Genomic DNA, 21,055 nt, shown 5'->3' with positions numbered 1-21,055 from the left:
GACTAAACATCTGTTATATATTTTTGTCTGTACTGAAAATCCATATACACTTCATTTCAATGAATGTAAACAAAAGGCAGATGTAAATATACTTTAGTGAACATCTTGCACAATATATTAAAGGCAAAGTTTTTTAAAAAGGTCTAGCATTAGGTCACAGTATAACACTAAACAATTATTTATTGACAGTATTAAGCAGAGTAATGATTAGGCCTAACTAAACTAAAGAAAAAAAACACCAGTTATAGTGTTAATTTATTTTTTCATCAAATACAGGCTGTATTTATTGAGGGTTTAACTAATGTTCGGCCTAAAATAGGTGGATATATAGATTTTGGTGTCTAGAATTAGAATATTTATGTATTATTCTGGTAACATTGTATTTGAAGAAGTATTATTGCAATAAAGATGCTAATGTGACCATGAATGTTTCACAGTAATAATATAGTATTTGTTACATACAGCATTTTAGGACAGTGCTGACCAGTTAATACTGTATAATACTCCATCAACTAAAACTGTTACATACATTTTTCACAAAAATAGCTAATGAAGTGTATGAAGTTCTACATGAAGTTATTGCAATTGTTATTACATCAAAAGAAGTGTAGGACCACATCTGCCCACAATATGACATATTCCTCATACAGTGCTAGATCATTAATTATTTAGATGATGCAGATAAAATAAAAACTATCAAATTTCAGATATGACCAACGAGAGATGTACAAAATATGAATAGCCCACAATTTTATTCAAAAACTAAGTGTTATACTCAGTATTTAAACTCTCGAACAGATGTCACAAGTTTACATAATTCTATAAAAATATTTATGATTTACATTAAAACTATGGTAACTGAAACTATTAACCCCTTAATTGCAGAATGCATGCAATTATAAACTGACAAGCAATTATGTAACACACTTCAATTTCTTTTGAGCAACAGCCTGCAGTACACACTTAGCTGATTACTAAATTTTGAGTGGTTGATAATCTACTTTTTATAACTCTGCAGCTAAGGGGTCAATATTGTCTTTCTAAAATGCAGCAAAAATTCTATATTGTAATAAAAATTATATGATAAAAATCAATCAGAACTACCAATCTCATGACTGTAACAGGTGTACAAAAACCTCTTCTTCCATATTTAAAAAAAAAAGCAATAAATGCTTACAAATGTATGGTTCAAAACATCCATTATACATTTTTAATAATCTTTCTCACCTAAATCCCTGGTCATCTTCCAGCCCATTTTGAATGATACCATTAGCATGTAAAATTCCTCCACCATCACTTTCTTTTCTTTTAGCATCACTGTCATATGGCTTTGGTTTCTTTCCTTTCTCATTACCATCTGCTGAATTCTACAACAAATGAAATTCACACAGTCACTGTGGCATTGGTATCTTGTAACAATATCATCCACTTACAAACATCGTCATTCTAGAGAATTTACAGATTGAAGGATATATATGTTTCTGAGCTATGCAACTGTACAAAACTAAACCTTATAGGCTTCTTGAACTTTTTTATTAATTACCAGTTACAGTGGTTTCAAAGTTCAAATTCCTAAGACAGTTTTAAATCTAATAGAATATCCAAGTTACCAGTTTAGTGTCTTTCATTTCCAAAGTTAAACAATCATTTATATTTAATTAACAGATTCCAGTTGAAAGAATTCAACAGTAAACTTCCTAAAAATAGTGACAAATAAATAAAAAAATGTGCAACCAACCTAATGCTTCAGATCACACTGTATGTACAACATGATCGTCTAGTGGGTTGTTTACAATTGTACTGTGACATTTATTTCAACAAGGAAAACTGAACTGTATTTGTTTTTAAGCAAAGGAAGCTAACTGCAATGCATTGTTGGCAAAAATGTTTGGGTTTTGATGTAATTGGTATACCCAATAAAATAAAAAGATTTGTTAAGCAACTTTTTTTCAAATGAATAGTACCATTCTTTGTCATTTAACTGAATGCAAGAAAAGACAGTTAAGGAAGTGTGTTTTTTAACAATGTCTTTTTTAGAAGAAATGTTAAATGAGAGAGATTGAATTCAAATGAATTCATTCAACATGGTATAATAAAATTATACACTTAATATAATACTAATGTAAAACAAGTATATACAAACATAAACCAAATAACAACACATACAAAAATACTCAAAAACATTTCTCATTATGTAATATTCCACTGATGCTCCTATCCTCAAAATATTTCAGGAGAAAGACCCTTTTTTTTTTCTTGAATTTCCCTCATAGAAAGAAACATTTTGGTTTAAGTTTTCTTAGATTTTATTTTTAGAACATATGAAGACTGACAGGTTGATGTTAGTACTGGCATGAAATTTTAGGAATCACAAAAAAATGAACAAGTTTTCTGTAACATAAGCTTTATATACATATTTCTTTGATTAACCATATATTAATTGCATACATTTTCCTCTTTTTTTAAAATTACTAGTTGTTTTTTTGTACATGATTTATTTCCTCAATACAATTTAAAAATATTTGAAAATAAAAAATGTGGATAAAAAACATTGTTTACTTACCAATCCAACATGAAGTCTGGCCATTTGTGAATCAAGATCTTTTGTGGTTGGTGAGCTACCCAATACATATTCTGCCATTTTTACGCCCAGTCCACTAGTTTCAGAGGAGCGTGGAGAAAGCATGGTATTAGCATCACTTCCAGGATAAGATCCACTGCGTCTCTGAACCATAATTGGTTGTGAAACTGCATGTTCTACATAATGAGAGTCAACTTTTAAAAGTAAATCAAATTCTGGCATTTCCAATCATTATTAGAAATACTACTGAAGCTTTACAGATTCTTAATAGTCTTACTACCTCTGAATACTAGAAAATAAAGTTTTAAAACTTTAGACAGATTAAACACCATAATCTTGTTGCTTGGGTTGAATCCTTCATGTTTTTAACCAATGTATGTTTCAACAGATCTCACCTGGAGTTCTCTCTATTTTGGTATAATGCCTCTGACAGTTTTAGTGAAATTTCCTACCTTCCAACTTTGTAGTTAATTTCCCTCTCACTAGAAAATCTAGTGCAACCACAGGAACACTCATGTCAGGAAAGTAAATCACATCATCTTGAAATAAGTCATGTAAAACATGCAACCTACAACTTCCAATATCCAGTACTTTATTTTCAGTGGCATTCCATACCTATTTTTGCAGTTTAATTTAAAAAATTTCACAATGAAATTTGGGCCATCTGTTGAAACACAGAGATAATATTTCTTACTATTTAAATGTTACACTGAATGCTCAAACAAAAGTTTCAGAATCTGCACATCCCCCCCTCTTCTTTGTCAGCCTTCTCTCTTTCTCACTGGTTAAATAATTGTATCTTTTTGAATAACTAAAGTCTCAAGTATGTATTAACTAACATTACTGTAGCTAGTACCATTAACATTTTAACTCCATGTTTCAGAATTCAAAGTACATTTAGTTCCTGTAAACTTATCAAAAGTATTTCATGACATTTCAACAGATGGGTTTCTAAACACCTTTCTCCTTTTCATTAGATTTGAATGCTGCTTTCTCTTTACAAACCACACAGATTTACCAAACACCAATTCCAGTGTTACTTGCATCAAATTTATTTTAATGCACATCCATATACCTTGCCTTATGAACTCAAGTTCACCAGCAATTCAATGTGTACAGAATTTTCAAGTCACCAATATCAAATTTTCACTCCTCCAGGATGCTGCAAGCTCTTTCATATTTGAAGTACTTGACAGTTTACTAGTTTATGTTTGCACACAATCACCTATATCATGATGTTATGAGTTCAATCAGGCAAAACTAAGACATGGTTGAAATGAAAATTTATGAACATAATACTTCATGACTTAACCCCTTTTTTTTTTTGAATTTCAAGATTTAATGAAGTTTAATGACCTGTCCAAACCTTGCCAGTTAAAAGTTAAATTCCCTATAAGCAGGCACAGTAAATACACAGGTTAGCATTCTCATTTTCACCTACAGATACATGAACATGCTGAATGGTATTTTCTGCAAATGAGTGGAATACTGGACACATGCAATCAATCCTGGCTATTACAAAGTTCAAAGGTGAAAAAGAATGCTGCCTGAGGTGGTTCCTATATGCAAGATGATGCATCACTACAGACTCTAAAACAATCCCCATAGCAAATAGCTGAATAACAGTGATTGATGATTATTTTCTTACCAAAAGGACTTTTACAATTTTCACCCCTATGCCTAAATACTGAACCCGAATTGGAGAAGTCAATACTTGAAGAAAAATAACCATATGTGAAGCCACAGACACAATAATTATAATAACTTATCAATGGATCCAATGTTTGTTTTGTGTGATTTGGCTGAATACAGAAAAAAAAACAAACAGAAGTTCTATAAATTCAGTATTACTGCAATATGAAAGAACTTTGTGGTAGGTCAGCAGCTATTATCTAAAACTCTTACATGAATATTAAGATTTCCACTTATCACAACTGCTTAAAAATATAAATATATCTGGTAACATGAAAAAACTGCCATAACAGATCACATTTTTACACTTAAAATATATTATAATCTCTTCTTCCACAGTAAGGAACAGCAATAGTGTAGATTTAGTGGAGCCATCAAAAATGAATGAGAGAAAAAATGAAGACAACAAATGTGGGTAAAATTAGATAAAAGTTGTAATGCACTGTCTTGTGAATGGCTGTTCACAGTTTAAAACAAATTTTTTCTGTAACTGTCTTGAAATACCAGATAAATATATATAAAAACTTACTAGAAAAGAAAAATACTCTTACAATGATTCCTCTACCTTGTAATTTCATACAAAGCAACATTAATACAGCTGTTAATGGTAAGAAACCTTTCTAACACTGATGAACTATTTATGATTAGTAATACTTAATTATATGAAGTTATGTAAATTAATACACACACCTGTTTTATTGGTGTGTGTGTGTGTGTGTGGGGTTAAACATTATGTAGCTTCTGCAAATACAATATCTGATTGTCATACAAATTTGATGCTCTAAAATTATCAAAAATTTTGATATGTTTTAAAACAATTGAAATTTCCTACTTTGTTGTAATTTTAATGTGAATTAAAACTGAATATTTTTGTTGATTCAAAAAACAACAAACAATTTTATTCTCCTTTCAATCATTAGTATGCAATAAAAAACATAGCTGATTTAATAGCTAAAACTGTTAACCTGAAAGACTGACCCAATAAAAACAAAAATTTTTTACCCTGTTATATTAATTTACAACAAATTGTTACATTTCTGTTCAGCAATTTTCTTTGCTATTCAAGCAGTTACTTGGGACTTTAAATTTTAATAGTACATGAAGCCAAACACAGCAGTCCTGTTGGCGAATGAAATTTAATATAGTCAAGTATAAAATAATTTTACCTTATATTGTTACATAAAACAAAAAAAAACATTTATTTCCTCATTTATTCCCTCAAAATTGAAATGACATAAAATGATAAAGCAAACAATTTTTGCAAACACCATTTTCTTCTAGTAACATATCACCAAATATAGCTTTTGCCATCTTGTTCTGGCCTTTACATGAAATTCTGCTGAGCTAGGAACCTTTTAAAGTTGAAAACAGGAGAAAAAAATTTAATATGTACTCAGATCAGTAACCTATGAGTTCTGAAGGTAATTTACAAATAATTACATCACACCATGACAAATGAGGTAGAGAAACAGTGATTACCTATAAATTAATAAAACTACATTTTATTCAAGTTTTAGAACAACTTAGTAATATTTAGTTTGAAATAACTACAAAATTTTTCTGGAGTGATACAAGTACCATATTATACTGAGAAAAAAAAATCTGGGAATTCACAAAGAATTTTTAAGAGCACATTGAAATGCACTCAAGCTCAATCTTTGATTATTTAAATTAGGTATAAATTTAAATAGCTTTTTACTGAATAAATTTCACCTTGAATTTTTTTACTGTGAAAGAACAACTATATGCTTATTTTCTACCATTTCTTTAATTCAGTTGTATAATTTTACCCTCCAGATAAATTGTATTCATCCAAGCATGACAAAGTTAACTGAAGAGAAATAAAACATTCTACCAAAAGTTAAGATCTTGATTTGAAACATAATAATTTGTAAAACCTGTTTTGGTTAGATTTTAACTTGTCCTTTAAGCATACTTATGGATAAACAAAATTCAAATGAACTTGAAGCTACTGTTTAGTATTGCAAACTACATCCCTACAAAAACTTCTTTTTATCAGTGTTTATTTATATTATCTATGATTACAGCTCTGTTTATTGAGACTAGTCATTTTTCACAATAAGTTTTACTAGGTACACAATTTTAATGTCAATAAGTTCAAAGCTTACCAGACTTGTTCACTAACTGCTTTATGAGTTCAAACAGCTTTGACCCAACAACACTTTATAATAAAAGAAACTAATTCATAAAAAATGTCAAAAACAAATACAGATAGTTGAGTATATTATGTTAAAATTATTTTGAATTGGTAGTTAAGCATGTCACATGACAACATTTGATAACAAAGTAGTAGTGGAACAGCATATATCAAAAGTACAATTTGACATTGGCATTTCATAGGTAGTGTGAAGTCATTGAGAAGTTAACATTTTCTTATACTGAAAATGCATTTCTGATAGATACTTACCCCCACTCACATAACAGCTTTTATCAAGTAGTGCCACACTCCTTCCTCTGTGCTGACTTTCCATTCACCACTTTGATGCTCCCACCTTTTCTAATATAATTTCTCATGGTACAGTTGTGTTGTAGCATTCAAAGAAGCATGAAAATGCAATTAAATGTTAAATTTTTGATACAATACTCACATAATAGTAAGAATCCCAAAATAAAATGGTGGAGAGACAGGGACAAATTAAAACAAAATGTGCATTCTTCAGAAGGTATCTGAAGAGAACCCAAAGAGTGTGATACCATAATGTATTGAGGTCTCACATGTGGCAGACAGTACCTCATCTGTCCAGATATACTCCTTCCCTGTTGTAAACATCCATGTTACTAAAATGGGCAGAAAAGTCAAATCCTTACTGCCTTCACCTCAATACTAGGTAAGGCACATGTGAATACACAGAACACAAGCAGTATGAAACACTGCTCGAACCTGACATCTGACATCCAGGCAATGGTAGGAATGGTGCAGACAAACATGGTGAATCAACTCCAGTATAAAAACAAGTAGCATCAGGAATTTGTCGTATGGTCCAGGATAGAAGGAGGGTCCCTACCAACCACATATGGAGACTTATATTGGCTGGTCCTGTTCTGATCCAAAATTAGACCACCTGTAAACTGACATACATGCACCAGGAGAATGAGGTAAATCCAGCCAGAGGGTTGAGCTGCATTAGTGGATTCATCCAACCCAAACCTAGTCAGCAATTTTTTTTTCCCAATCTGCAACACGAAGGGAGTACTCACCATTTACATCAGCAGACCATTACTCTCCCCCTCAACTGAGTGGAATCAGTCACACTCAGGGGAAAATCTCCATTTTCTACCACTCTTATGAGTAAAAACTGGTAAGTGGCAAAAAATTCCATACTCTACTGAGAGTCCTGAGAAACAACACTGTAAGACAGTAAAATGAGTGACTAAAAATCCTGCTTTTCAAAATAGGTGCTGAGACTGGGCCCAAGAAAGGAGATCCAATGTTTAGAGCAAAGTGAACAGAAATGGATGCTCTCTTGTTGATTGATGTAAGAGCAAATGGTCAAATTGTCAGAATGAATCATAACCAAATGAACCCTTACTCAAGGTATCAAAGAATCCAAGACCCAATGAACTGCATGTTGTTCCAAAAAGTTGATGTAGAAGAAAGATTCAACTATTGCCCAGTGACCAGAAATCTCCTGAGAATGAAGATGCATTTTCCAACCTGTAAGAGAAGTATCTGTATAAAGCTGCAAAAAGGGACAGGGAGAGGGCAGAGGATGCCAGCCAAGGTATTGTCTCTGTGTAGCCATCAGACAAAGTCAACTCATAGGGAAGGAGAATCATAAAGAAGGGATCCTGAATGAGATTTTATTGACTGTGCACCACCCACTGAAGACAATGCATGTGTTTATGACAAGAATTTTGTGTGCAGCTTGAGAAAAAAAGGACTTGATTTTGGAAACCAAGAGCTCTGTACACTTCATATGAAGATAAAACAAGCCCTGTTGAGGTAGATGTTGAAAAATACCTCCAAAAGAATAAAATACTGCATAGAGGTGAGGATAGGGCTTTTCCAGTTTGACAAGCCATCTCACATGAGCTGCCTCTTGTAGGAAGGAATAGATGTTATGGAGAGACCCAATGAGATAGAACTAAAATAAGCCAGTCATCCATATAATGACGGAAACACTGTGAATATTGTTGGCAAAAGCTATGACATACAGCACCAATGCCAGACAGAAAAAGCAAGGAACTGAAACACTCAACCCCTATGAACAAACCAAAGGTAATATATGAACACAAGAGAGATGAGGATATGGAGGAAAGCATCTGAGACATTTACCATGGTTATTCAAAGAATTGGAGTAAATGACCAACAAAGGGTGAGATAGATTCCACTGGGAACAACAGGAAGAGGCAGAAGTGGTGGTTAAAGCTGGAGCAATTGACGACAGAACACACATCCACAGTTTTCTTGGGAACCATGAACAACTGCGAACAAACCCCAAAGAAGTGCAAAATACTTGTTTGATAGCATCTTTGTGCAAAAGATTGTGAACCACCTCTAAGTGATGCTGGCATGAAATGAGGTTCTGAGAAGGGGAAAAAGAAATGGGTGGTCAAAAGAGAAGTCAATTAGAAACTAAATAACCCAGAGGTTCACAGTAAAAGGATCCCACAGGTAAACAAATCTGGTTAAACATGATAATTGCTGACAAAACCATCACTGGAAAATATAATGGGCAGTTTGGTAACTTGTTACAAAAACCTAGGAAGATGAAACTGGTAGAGGAGAGGAACCAGGGAGCAAAATATAGAAACAGGGGTAGAAAGACCTGAAAAAGGGAGTAATGTTGACATGTAGTGTCCACCTGAGACTACAAAGTATCAAGAAGATCCCCCAAAATAGTAATAAAAAAAAAAGGGCCAGACAGAAGTTTTCCAACTAGGAAGCAGGTATATGCATCCAAGACAAGAAGGTGTTCCTGCCAAGATCTTAACAACAAAGTAGCCACATAAGAAGGAAAGTAAGGTAAGTATATTATGGTGGAAATGATAAGAGTGCATGTATCTGGCCAAACACGCCTCAGGTAAATGGTGGATTTAATTTGAAAGAATATGAATGGAAGAAACACTAAGTATTATAGCTAAGAAATCATGTCCAAAAAAGCCAAAGGAATATGAAAAAATTCCAGAGGGATAGCACAGGACAACACAGCAAAGGCTGTCCAAATCCTCTTTGTCTGGAGAGGATTCTCCTAGAAACAACTTCTCTGGCTGAGGTTCCAGAGAATGCAACATAGTTTACAAATTGCAATGCACAAGGACAGAAACCTTCCTCACAAAAAAGGTGAACACCAAAACCATAGAAGCAGGAAGCTGTGGTAGCTCAGTTGTTAAAAAAAAAAAAGTTGTCAAAACTCATTAGAATTAACCAAAAAATGAACATCAGAATCATAAGTCGAGAGCACAACTGCACACAGGAATGCCAAATTGAGAAATGTTGACAGTGCTCTACAGAATAGAGGGAAGCTGCACAAGGAAGTAATATTGCAGTCCTACTGGCAAAGGGTTGTCACATAATACAATGTAGCTATACTATGAGAAATTACATGGAAGTAGATTGGAGAATCAAGGCTAGTGATGAACAACAACTGTGCATACACAGGGCAGCACAAGTCATGAAAAGCTGTTATGTGAGTGGGGTGTCCCATTTGTACTGATCACTTTTAGTGAGTATTAAAGACAGCGATTTCCAATGTAAAATATTTTTACTCTCATAGCATAAAGATGCATTCAGATTGGGAATTCAGATGTACATGACAGTTGTCTCTCTTGCACTTAACAGCATTAGAAAAAGGAAAAAAAAAGATTAATCTGGAACACCAGAACCATCCACAAAAAGACCTTCAACAAAGTATATTCAAGCTGTGGTGAACAAAATGTGGCATTTTAGAACAGGCAAAATCCCATAAAGGATAGTATCAAAAGCTGTCTACAAGCCCCAGGTAACAGTATTCAAGATAATCAAGATAGATTTCTGCCTAGAAAAATTACAAAAATATTATGTACCCAAGTTTCTTCCACAACGTATCTGCTCAACCACATGAAACCTCAAGTAGCCAGAAAATTAAATGGGTACAGATTTTTTAATATACTTCTGTAGATTACAGTTCAGGAAGGAATGTTTTAAAGGTTGTAGTTCTGTCCATACATTTCATAACACGTCTAAAGAAAGAGGGAACATTATTATGAGGGTTGGAGTTTTTTAAACAAATACAAAATTAATATTTGAATAGGTAAACCTTGACTACATGCACATGTAAAGCTAGGCGCTTCACATACAAACAATGAAATTTATGCCTCGTATGTTTAAGAATATAATTTGGTGTAAAACACTTAATTTTACAAAAGGAGACCACAAAGTCTTCACCTGAGGAGATTAGAAACATAACTCAAAATAGAAAGACTGCAATTTTTATATATAGGAATCATCAAACATACATCTCAGGGAGTTTTAATAACATCACAAGATGTATAAAAATGATCATTCTTTGTACATAGATTATGAAATAGATACATAATGAAATAAGAAATATCAGTGTACAAATCTTCCTAAGGCACTTAGTACATTATATCATACATGGAACACAATCAATGCAAACATATACAACTTAACATAAAATGATTTTAGTTAATTTAAAAAATATACATCACAATATTTGGTGAAATGAAATTAATGGTCTTTAATTTCATTACTTACAGCTATCATGAAGTGCATTTTATAATGTATTTATACTTTGCAATTCTATCCATTTGTTAAACCTGAAAATATCTTTTTCAGTTGCATGTAAAACTTTAAGAAACTGGGTCTAATTCAGTGTTTTAACAATTTGAGGGAAATGTCTTTTGGAAAGACACCTCATTAAAACCTTAAACCATAACACTAACAGTATAAGTTATATGTCAAAACTGAAGATGTGTAAAGTTCCAAGTAATCACATTGAAAAAGCATATTTACATATATGCCTAAAACTTCCAGATCCAATGATATACTTTATTTCAGCACTGTCCAAATTATTTGATGTCAAGGATATCTACAAATTAAACTAACATCAGGCTCTTATCTTATTGGAATCATAATTTAGTATGTATCTGAAGTGAAGGGACTTTAAATTTATGGCTCTTGAGGTCCATTCCTAAGGTTTTAGAGAACAATAGTATAAATGAAGGTGAGGATTTTACCTAATGGAATCATGAGGTCTCTACCTGAGGCACTGTTGTGTCCAGTGCTCCAGGCTGGTTCTCTCCATTGGTCAGCTAGAAATAACCCCTTTCCATCATCAGGTTTGCTGTCTTCCATCCCCCATACTGGAAGCTTCTTTCCTGTTGCTGGAATCTATATGAAGATTAAAATAAATGTCTGATAAGCATGAGGCTACATTCATGATATATGTCAGCTACACACAGTGATAATACATTGTTATATACACCATACACAATGATTGCAATGATTAGTTTTAAGCAACCAAAACTTTTGTAATGTTAATAATGCTAATACAGGTAATTTTCAAACAACGAACACATGCTCAAAACCATGAAAATATTTTAACTTCAACTTTATCTCTAGAAAGAATGTTTATCATTAGAAAGTCAATTATACCTTTCCCAGATAATATTCTAAAAATTTCCTCTCCACCACAAAATACACTTTTCAATAAATGAGCTACAAAAAATGGTGAAATAGATTTATTTATTTTGTTTTGAAACTTCAAGTGAATTTAACTGTTCTTACTTTAAGACATGTTCTACTTTTTATTTTGAGCCCTAAATATCAGTAGCCAAAACTTACTTTATTCACAAGCCAAATACAAATTTTTAAGACATGTACCCAATGACATTAAAGTATTTCAATAAAAAAACATTTTCCTTCCCCAAAAATATAAATATAAAAATAACACATGCTTTGAAGATTAATTAAAAACTTAAATTTTTAGGGAAGAACTACTGGAAAACAAGTTAAAGAAAAACAACAAAAATATAAATTTTTTTCTACAAACCACAGTGAAGGTTGTTGAAGTATTTAAAAATAACAGTGGCATATCAATCAACAACAAACAACCCACTAAAAGCACTTATGATACATCTGTGCTTAACATTTTGAAATTCTATTTGTTATTTCTTTTTTCCTCCTGTCTAGCTTATGATAATTAACAAGACATTAACCTTGCAAAGTTGTTACACATGTCTGAAACCAGGAAGTTTGTGGTTAACAAAAGAATCTTAACCTATACAATACAAAACCTCTATTTTTGAAACCACAAAACTTTACTGCTCAGAGGCTAATGTTTCACTGATTATAGAAACAAATTCAAACCATTTTTTTTTTTGTGTGAAGGTGTCCCAAAACCTTCAACAGATTTGAAAATAAGCTTCCTTGAAACTTGTATATCTGTGCAAGACCTAGCTATAAGGTTTTTCCTTAAAAGTACAATGGTTTTGAGCTGTTCAAAATAAGGCAGAAGTGTTTTATTGAAGCCAGTTGTACTTGATAGTGGGCATTATACTGTACAAGAAAAATTTTTAATACCCTCACAATTCCTATCTGTAAATAAATACAACTTTCAAAAAATTCACCTTATATATTTTTCACAATGTGCATACTCTACACAAATTCTTAAGTACTGTTAATGTTTATACAGACTTAAAAAAGTTGTAAATATTAATTTAACAGTTTCATATGAAATGTTTATTTCAACTTAATTTCTAAGTTGAAACAGTACTGTGTAAGCTTTAAATGTTTTTCTGTTGATTTTTTAATTTAATGTGGTTGCATAATGTTATGCATTTAATGCAATCTGTTTCACCAAGTACTTACATTCACTTTATTTGAAATTAACAAAATTTACAAGATCTTTTAAGTACTACATTTCAGTTGGCTTTGAGTACACCCCACTTTTAAGAAAATTATACATATATCTCTTACATAACTTAGTAATAAATAGGTCCTTATTAATTTGACATTCACTCAATGAAATTAAACTTGTCCCATAAAAAAGAAAGAAAAAAAACTACATTCAAGCTTCCAAAATATTTTAACTGAAACAATATTTAACATCCACAAACTAATTCATATTGCTATGAAAATTCCAATTTTATACATGTAAACAAACATTTTTGTAAAATCTGTGACAAGGAAAGGAATTCAGTTATACATATTTATAAAGTTATCTTAAATAATAAAATAATTCTACTAAAAGCCATAAACAACATATTTTTGCCAAGTGTCTTTAAAACGAAATAACACAAGCTGTCAAATAAGAGAAGGAAAATTTTGGTTGAAACATGAGCTCTAACATACAATATCTTGATAAATAAAAACTGACAGTTTAGCAGAACGTAATGATGGCAGATTGAATTTATTTTATCATGTCATTAAATTACAAAGTTTGAGCAAATAGCCATATCTTAGTTTCACTTATTTTCTAAATCAAGTGGTTTAAAGAAACAAGCTTATATTTCATCCACATTTTGTGATAGCAAAGATAATTTTTATTTTACTTCTAGAAGCAATGTAAAATTTCAAATTCACTGTTGATACAACAATGCCACAAAATACAAAACTTGTGAAGAATGTTTAATAAAGTTAAAAATTCAGTGTGAGCAACAGGTTTACACAATTAGATAAAATAAAGTTATGATGTTGCTTCAAGGGCAAAAGCAACATTACAACCGTGAATCATCATAACAGAGTATGGTGATTACTGATGCAAGTCCGAGTCTTCAACTGATTAGAGTTGTAATCAAAAGTTATGGTCTTTATTCACAGAAATTCTGAGAATGTAAATTGTAGAATATAAGAACCTTGTACATAACTTTGTGCAGGTGAATTGATTTAAATTATTAAAAAAGTGGTACCAGTTTTGACAGTAGTGGCTAAAGAATTATGAGTACAATTACGTATAGATGAGAACAGAAACTTGTTCATCAGAGGTAACAGTTTTAAAGCCCAATTCAACTTCCTTTTACATAATTACTCTTAATAATAGTTAAGTTTAAGGTAATGTACTTGTTTTGTCAATGGATGCAAAAAGTCTGTGATGGGATAAATTTTCCACTTTGTTTAAGTTTCAACATAGAACAATCAATCATATAGTATCTTCTGTAATTACATCTTTATAAACAAATGTTACACATTAGGTAGTGATAATTTAGAAAACCTTGAAAGGTCTCCTAAATTAATGGAACTATTAAATATTAGAAAGAACTATTTTTAAAATTTACAAAGTTTTTATCAATTATGCATAGTAAAACTTTCAACTTATTCACAATATTTCCCCAGGTTTACCTGGCATCATCAGGTGGGATACAAGATTGTAATCCTTTCTTAACAAAGGTGTTCATTTGTATCAATTTTAATTCCCTTCTCTACTGTCTCTAGGACATATTTCAGTATTTAAACTCAGACATGAATGTTTTATTTATTATACCTAAATTTGACAGTTTATTAACAAATTGTTTGCAATTGATTAATCTAATTTTTGTAGATTACTACTATTACCAATTCTAAAGAGATTCTTTTTAAAGTCCAATTATGTTAGTTCCAGTTCTTGTATTCCACCTGATGATGCAGGTAAACCTGGTGAAATGTTGTGAAAAACATACAGCAAAATATTTACTATGTACAACAAAAAACTTTGTACAGGAACTATTGCTTAACTGTATAACTAAATCTTGAAACATCATTAAAATAAATGAAATATTTATTTACATACTCACCCGATTGTATGTTAGTGCACCACTTAATTAATGAACATAATTAAACAAGTGTTGATAAAATTCATAGAAAGTCTGAAAATGCTATCAAAATATGGTAAAATATTATAGATGAGTGAACCAAATAGTGAGTTTTATTAATGATTTGCCTAAAATATGTCTACACAGAATAAAATGTATTTTTTTAGCTTTTCATTTCTGCATAAAGTTTATTTGTAAATCTATATTTAACTGTAATTGCTATACAAGACTGAAAGTTTACTATGAGCTTTGCTTAATGAGAGGTTGTTGTTCAAGTCATATAAACTAGTTTAAGAGCTTCTTTATGAATCTGAAAGCTATTTTTAACTTAATATCTCAGCAACTCTTCAGTTGGTAATTCATTCATAGACAACTTCTAAAGCCATCACCCACAGCTTTTCTCTGATATAATTAAACAGCTTTAACTAACAACTATGTTCTATTTTTTATGGAATAAGTGTCTTGTGGATACTAAAATACTATGAGTATTAGAAGGCTAATAAAATCTACATAAGCATATGAAACTTCTGAAATGAAAGCCATGTTAAACAAATATTAGATGTATTTAATTATGAAGCACCAACAAAACTTTCTACATAACAGTAGAATGTGAAAGCAAAGATTTTTTTTTTATCCTTTAAGATCTTTATACTTTTATTTAACAAATGAATACATAGTTTTATCTGTATCAATACTTTAAGCCTTGTTTTTTTTCAGCACAATTAATATGTGAATGCAAGCTTGTAAAATCACCTGTTCTGTCTGAGTAATTTACAACCCAAAACTTTACATGGTTGAAGATAAAAAAACAAAAAACTTTCATTTGAAATGTATCTACCTTTTTCATAATATAATTTCATTGAAATAAGATGCTCAAATGCAAAAACAATGCACTTTAGTTCAAAAGGCAAACTAATAAATTTTTTTCCATATAAAATTAACAAGTTTTATGTATAATGATTTTAATACTCCAGAACAAACTACCAATTGTTTCTTTACATTCCAGGATGTAATAAGAGCTTCACAGTTCAAACAAGAAAATTGTTTACAATGTTCTGCCTCTTCCAAGATCTCTCCTTTCAGAATAAGAATTCTGCAAAAATGATTATTTCCTTTTTATGCCAGGTATGTGTGGATAAGTACATTTTATACATAAAAAAAAATCAAGTCACTATTAAACCAATTTTACCCAGAGAAATAATTCATTTTCTAACTTTCCTACTTTTGTTCCAAGAATAGGCTATCACTCATTCAGAACAAACAGAATGAGGACAAGTGCTAATCCAGCTACACACAAAACAAAGTTGATTCACATCAGGGAGACCAATCAGTCATTTTCCAAATGAACTTCCTTTAAACAAATATAAAGAAAAATGTTTATGTTGTCATAGTAACATGAGATAAAGTTCCCCTTTCTTCCTTTATAAACAATGTCTGTACTGGTACACTTTTCTAACTACATGTAATTCAAATTAATAAATATTACTTTCTGCCATTCTACCAACTAACCCTAAGAAATCAATTACACTCTTACACTAGATATTTTTTCTCTTTGAAATGGAAAAAATAAATTATTTATGTGGTCAACAGTTTAACAGTGATTAATTTTTTTATGAATTATTGGATAAAACATAGCAAATTATGTAGCTGTAACTTTCAGAAAGTCTCTGCTTCTTTCTGTAAAATAATTATTCATTCAATTTTGTGTGTAAACAATAACTTGAATCTTAAAAGTTTAAATTTCTTATTTTAATAGTTTTCTTCTTAGGAGGGGTTAGCATTAAACTTAAAACTTTACAATCTTACTGTAAAGCTTATAAAAATTTAAAAACAAGCAAGCACACACATACAAAAACAAAATGCATGGCAATTATACAAGTACTTATTTTATTCAATGATTAAGGTTTCTATTTTTAAAACATTATTCTAATTCAACTTATTAGTTCTTACTGAACCTGAGAAAAATGTGAATATAAAACTTAATGTCAATTTATAAGGCACTTGAATATAATGAAAGAATAAGAAACATTTTCCTCAGAAAGATCAGAATAAGGATGGTGTACTTTAGAATTGCATTTCTCAACCTTCTACCAGGACTGGCTCATTGCCTTCCTAAACTATAATGAACCACTAAAATGCATGTATAATGAAACATCATTACCATTTACATATAAATGCTTTGTTAGTTTTCATGCTTTCATTTAGACCTACAGACAAGCAAGGTAATTGTAATGGTCTACCACTTGTCCATAGACCAGGAGCTGAGAAACTGCTTTAGGAAACAAACAACTGTGGTTATATTACAAGTACTAAAATACCTTTCTCTTCTACTAGAAAGCTCCAAATTCAAGCAAATGCCTCATTAATGATCTACTAAAAGGTTTTTATCATTGGAGGGATTGTGGTTTTACTTCATCAAGCTGTACTAAGGTCAAAGAAAGCTCAGAATAGTTTGACTTTAACATAGCATTACTCATCTTGGAGTATTCAGTGTAATTCAATTCATTCATTTGAATATTTATGCAAGAGTAACAGAAAACACAAGACTGTCAATACACATACACCAAAATTCATCCTATCATGTACATGAGAAATTAAGTCTCACTGTTGTCTATTAAAGCATGCTAGACTCTTTTAAGTTAAAACAAAATATTTTAAATTAAAAACTGGATTTCTTTTGTTTTTACAAATAATTATGGGAAACAAAATGTTATTAAAATGTATGATAAAATTTGTAAAGATACAACTAAACTGAAATTTAATACAATGAAAACATACCTGCATGTGAGTACAAAGTTAATGTTTTTAATGAAGCTCATCTAGTAGTAATATGGTTGTAATGGTGTTAAAAGGTACCATTAAAAAAGTAATAAAAGGCATCAACACAGGAAAAAAGTTTTAGTACTTTATTGGTAATTACTTGAAAATAAAGAATTTCTTGCTAAAAATTATAGTTAATCCAATTTCATCCGTGATTTATTTTTGTTTAGTGTTAAAATGATACCCTGTTTTGTACATAGACCAACATTCATGAAATTTATACAGTTCTTTTGTAATAAAAAATCAAAACAAGGGTAAAGTAAAAATACACCTTTTAATGTAAATCTTTAGTGATTTTTCTATTAAATTGACCTTTATAATTTCACTCAATTCAACATAAATTGATAATTCATTTTTCCAAAACACTTATAATAAGCAAACTGCAAGTACACAATCTAAAATGATGGTTAATATTTGGCAAATAACCAATCACATCTGAAAATGCAACTTATAATTGAAATTTTGTTTTCATTAGTGAATTTATGCAGTGAGATACAAATGTTGTATAAAAGAATTCATTTCTATTACACTGAAAAGGTGTTATATGATACAAGAATAACATTTAAAATAATAAATGAATATGAACATGAATATCTGTAACTTAAACATGGACTGTGCATGTGTGTGTATGTGGTTAATAAAGGGCCATCATACAGTGCTATAATCAGTAGTAACTCCAGTTAGAGCCAGTTATGCACTTAGAACAAACTTAAAAACAACCTGGCAATCAAGAGAGCTAATTAAATTTATACATTTTTACTAATAAAGATCAGAATGTATTGTTTCATCAACTGGGTATTCTTGTTATTAGAGAGATTTTTGGCAGTGATCCAATAATATCTCAAAAGTTCAGCCATCTTAGAAAATACAAGTTAGTCCTAAATACAAAAATTAAGCCAACAGTAAAAAACAATCTCTACATTAAAAGTATAACAATTAAAAAGTAATGACAATATATTAAAGAATATAAACAATACTATTAATGAACTAATCTTTAAACAATATAATACATCTCACTTGTGGAACACAGAATAGTCACTGTCAGCTTGAACTAGATAGAATACCTTGCCAATTTTTCTCCAATTATCCCTAATTCATCTTTTGTTTGTGAAAAACTCAGCCACTTCTATTTTCTAATATTATAAGAGTGATATTTATGGCAGTGAACAATTATGTTCACAATGTATTTCATTCCATGACACATTGTTAATGCTTAACTGAAAATAAAAGTATGGCATGAATAGTTGACATAACATTGCACATTCAGGTAGATTCATTGAAGCAGTTTCTTGTCTGCCATAAAATTTGCATTTTAAAGCAAACAGTTTTACAACTCATTTGTTTCAATTATATAACTTATATCTGCTTAAAAATGTTTTTTATAGATTATTTGAATTTCACTCACCCATGTTTTTAATGCTAAAGAACTACTTTTGTTCATATCTTTCACTTTACCTGAATAACTAGTGTGCAACATAAAATCATAATCCTTTGCATATTTCTTATAATAAAATGTACAATTCAGATTTCCTGAATAGTAAGCTTCAACATGATAAAAAGTAGTTCCTAATCACAATAAATATAAAATTCTCTAACCTTAAATTATTTTTTCCTATAATGTTAATTTTTATTTTAACAACATTCCATGGCTTCTTAGAGCACTTTTGTCCCATTTATTCAACTGGCTTATCCTCAAACCTCAAATACAGTAAAATGATTTTAAGAATATTTGATATCCATACTCATGGAAAGAATAATAATACATCAAATGATCCAAATTGCAAAATTTCATTTCCTAGCTTTTCTTGTAAAATATCGTATTTCCCAGACTTAAACTAAAACTCTTCCCCCTTTTCCTTTGATGCGAAAACTTGACACATCCTTAATCATGATTAACTTAGCATATATAATAAATAAAAGATTCATACACTTAAACAATCTACAGCCTACAGATACATACATTTGTGAGATCAGTTACATCAATAACCTGTAGTTAGTAAAGTCAGGTAGGCTTACACTTGATACATTAAGTGTATCGTTGTAGCACATATCTCATTACTGAATTTTCTTAATGATAAATGACATATAATACTTGATATATACTCTAAGTAAAGCATGATGAAACTTTTACAACAAATGAGAAATGACAAAAAAATTATTTTTTTACTATTTCCCACCAAACTATGATTCAATATTTTTTTCAGACTATGGTATTAAGTTAATGCTAGATTTTCATTACATAGGAATGAAATAACACACTATTTACTACTCATTCATGATGCAATAGATTTAATTAAAAGGTGAAGCAGGAAATTAATGATAAAAACAAATAGCAGCACTGATCAACATATTGTTAATACATATCTATTACTCAGTGATAGTAACAATTACCTTCAACATGAAAAACCTTTATTAATGCTTTTCTGAAATGTTTTTTCTTTATTAAATTGGTAAACATAAGTGTCCAACAACACTTGCAAATGTCTAAACCAGATCAAAGATGAATAAGGTGTTAAGATAACTACCACCACTAGGACTTTAATTAATTTGAAAGCACCGGTTCCCCAATCTTAACAACTCACTGTCTTAGGTCTTATAACCTTCAGTGACTATAGCATTCAGAAGTTTTAAACTTACAGGTTAAAAGTTAAGCTTTACTGTCTTCATTCTCAGATAATTTTGGTAAACAGTACTGAATAGCTTTTTTTTTTAAACAGGCTGTCATTGCTAATTAAAATATCTAAAAATATTGTGTCCACATATCTGAGGTTTGATTCTCAGTAAAAGACAATATTGCAATGGGATAAACATCAACAAAGTTAAATTTTGAATTTTTACGAAGATTTAAATTGCACATCTCATACAAGAAACATTACTTTTAGTTCACATTAAAGATCAGTTTTTGTATGCTCTTACCTGATCAGTTCGTTTATGTTTGTTTTCTTTTGTAGTTCAATATGGCTGCCTTACAAAAAAACAAAAAAAAAACTAAAATAATATCATACCTGGTTTCTGTTATTCCACAGTATCTTCATAATGTTTTATCTAGTATTATTACACTCGACCTTTTTTAAGTCTAGTCTGCCAAGGCTTAGCATTAGAACGAGTGGTGCTTAGTAAACACGCTCACGCTTGTTAATCACTGCATCACCCAAGCTCGACACAAAACTACTGAAAAGAATACTATTCTCGAGCTGCGCAAACGTGCTA

At 30.6% G+C, this 21,055-nt stretch overlaps 1 protein-coding gene across 10 annotated transcripts in view; it reads right to left on the bottom strand.

Moving 5' to 3' along the window:
• The window catches only part of LOC143223330 (pumilio homolog 1-like), a 106,163-nt gene that overhangs the window by 33,552 nt on the left and 51,556 nt on the right, over positions 1-21,055 (bottom strand). For 4 of the 10 annotated variants that reach the window (XM_076451189.1, XM_076451193.1, XM_076451188.1 and 1 more), the window contains exons 4-6: positions 11,474-11,627; positions 2,564-2,757; positions 1,228-1,367 (exon numbers count right to left, since the gene is read on the bottom strand). In XM_076451189.1, coding sequence (XP_076307304.1) covers positions 1,228-1,367; positions 2,564-2,757; positions 11,474-11,627 — 488 coding nt within the window. Of the gene's footprint in view, positions 1-1,227; positions 1,368-2,563; positions 2,758-11,473; positions 11,628-20,850; positions 21,021-21,055 lie in introns of those variants that run through there. The other 6 variants (XM_076451191.1, XM_076451194.1, XM_076451190.1 and 3 more) reach the window with 3 other exon arrangements.

This window comes from Tachypleus tridentatus, chromosome 8 (genome assembly GCF_004210375.1).
Source record: "Tachypleus tridentatus isolate NWPU-2018 chromosome 8, ASM421037v1, whole genome shotgun sequence".
In the NCBI taxonomy this organism is placed as follows: Eukaryota; Metazoa; Arthropoda; class Merostomata; order Xiphosura; family Limulidae; genus Tachypleus; species Tachypleus tridentatus.
This window is presented reverse-complemented; position numbering and strand designations above follow the sequence as displayed.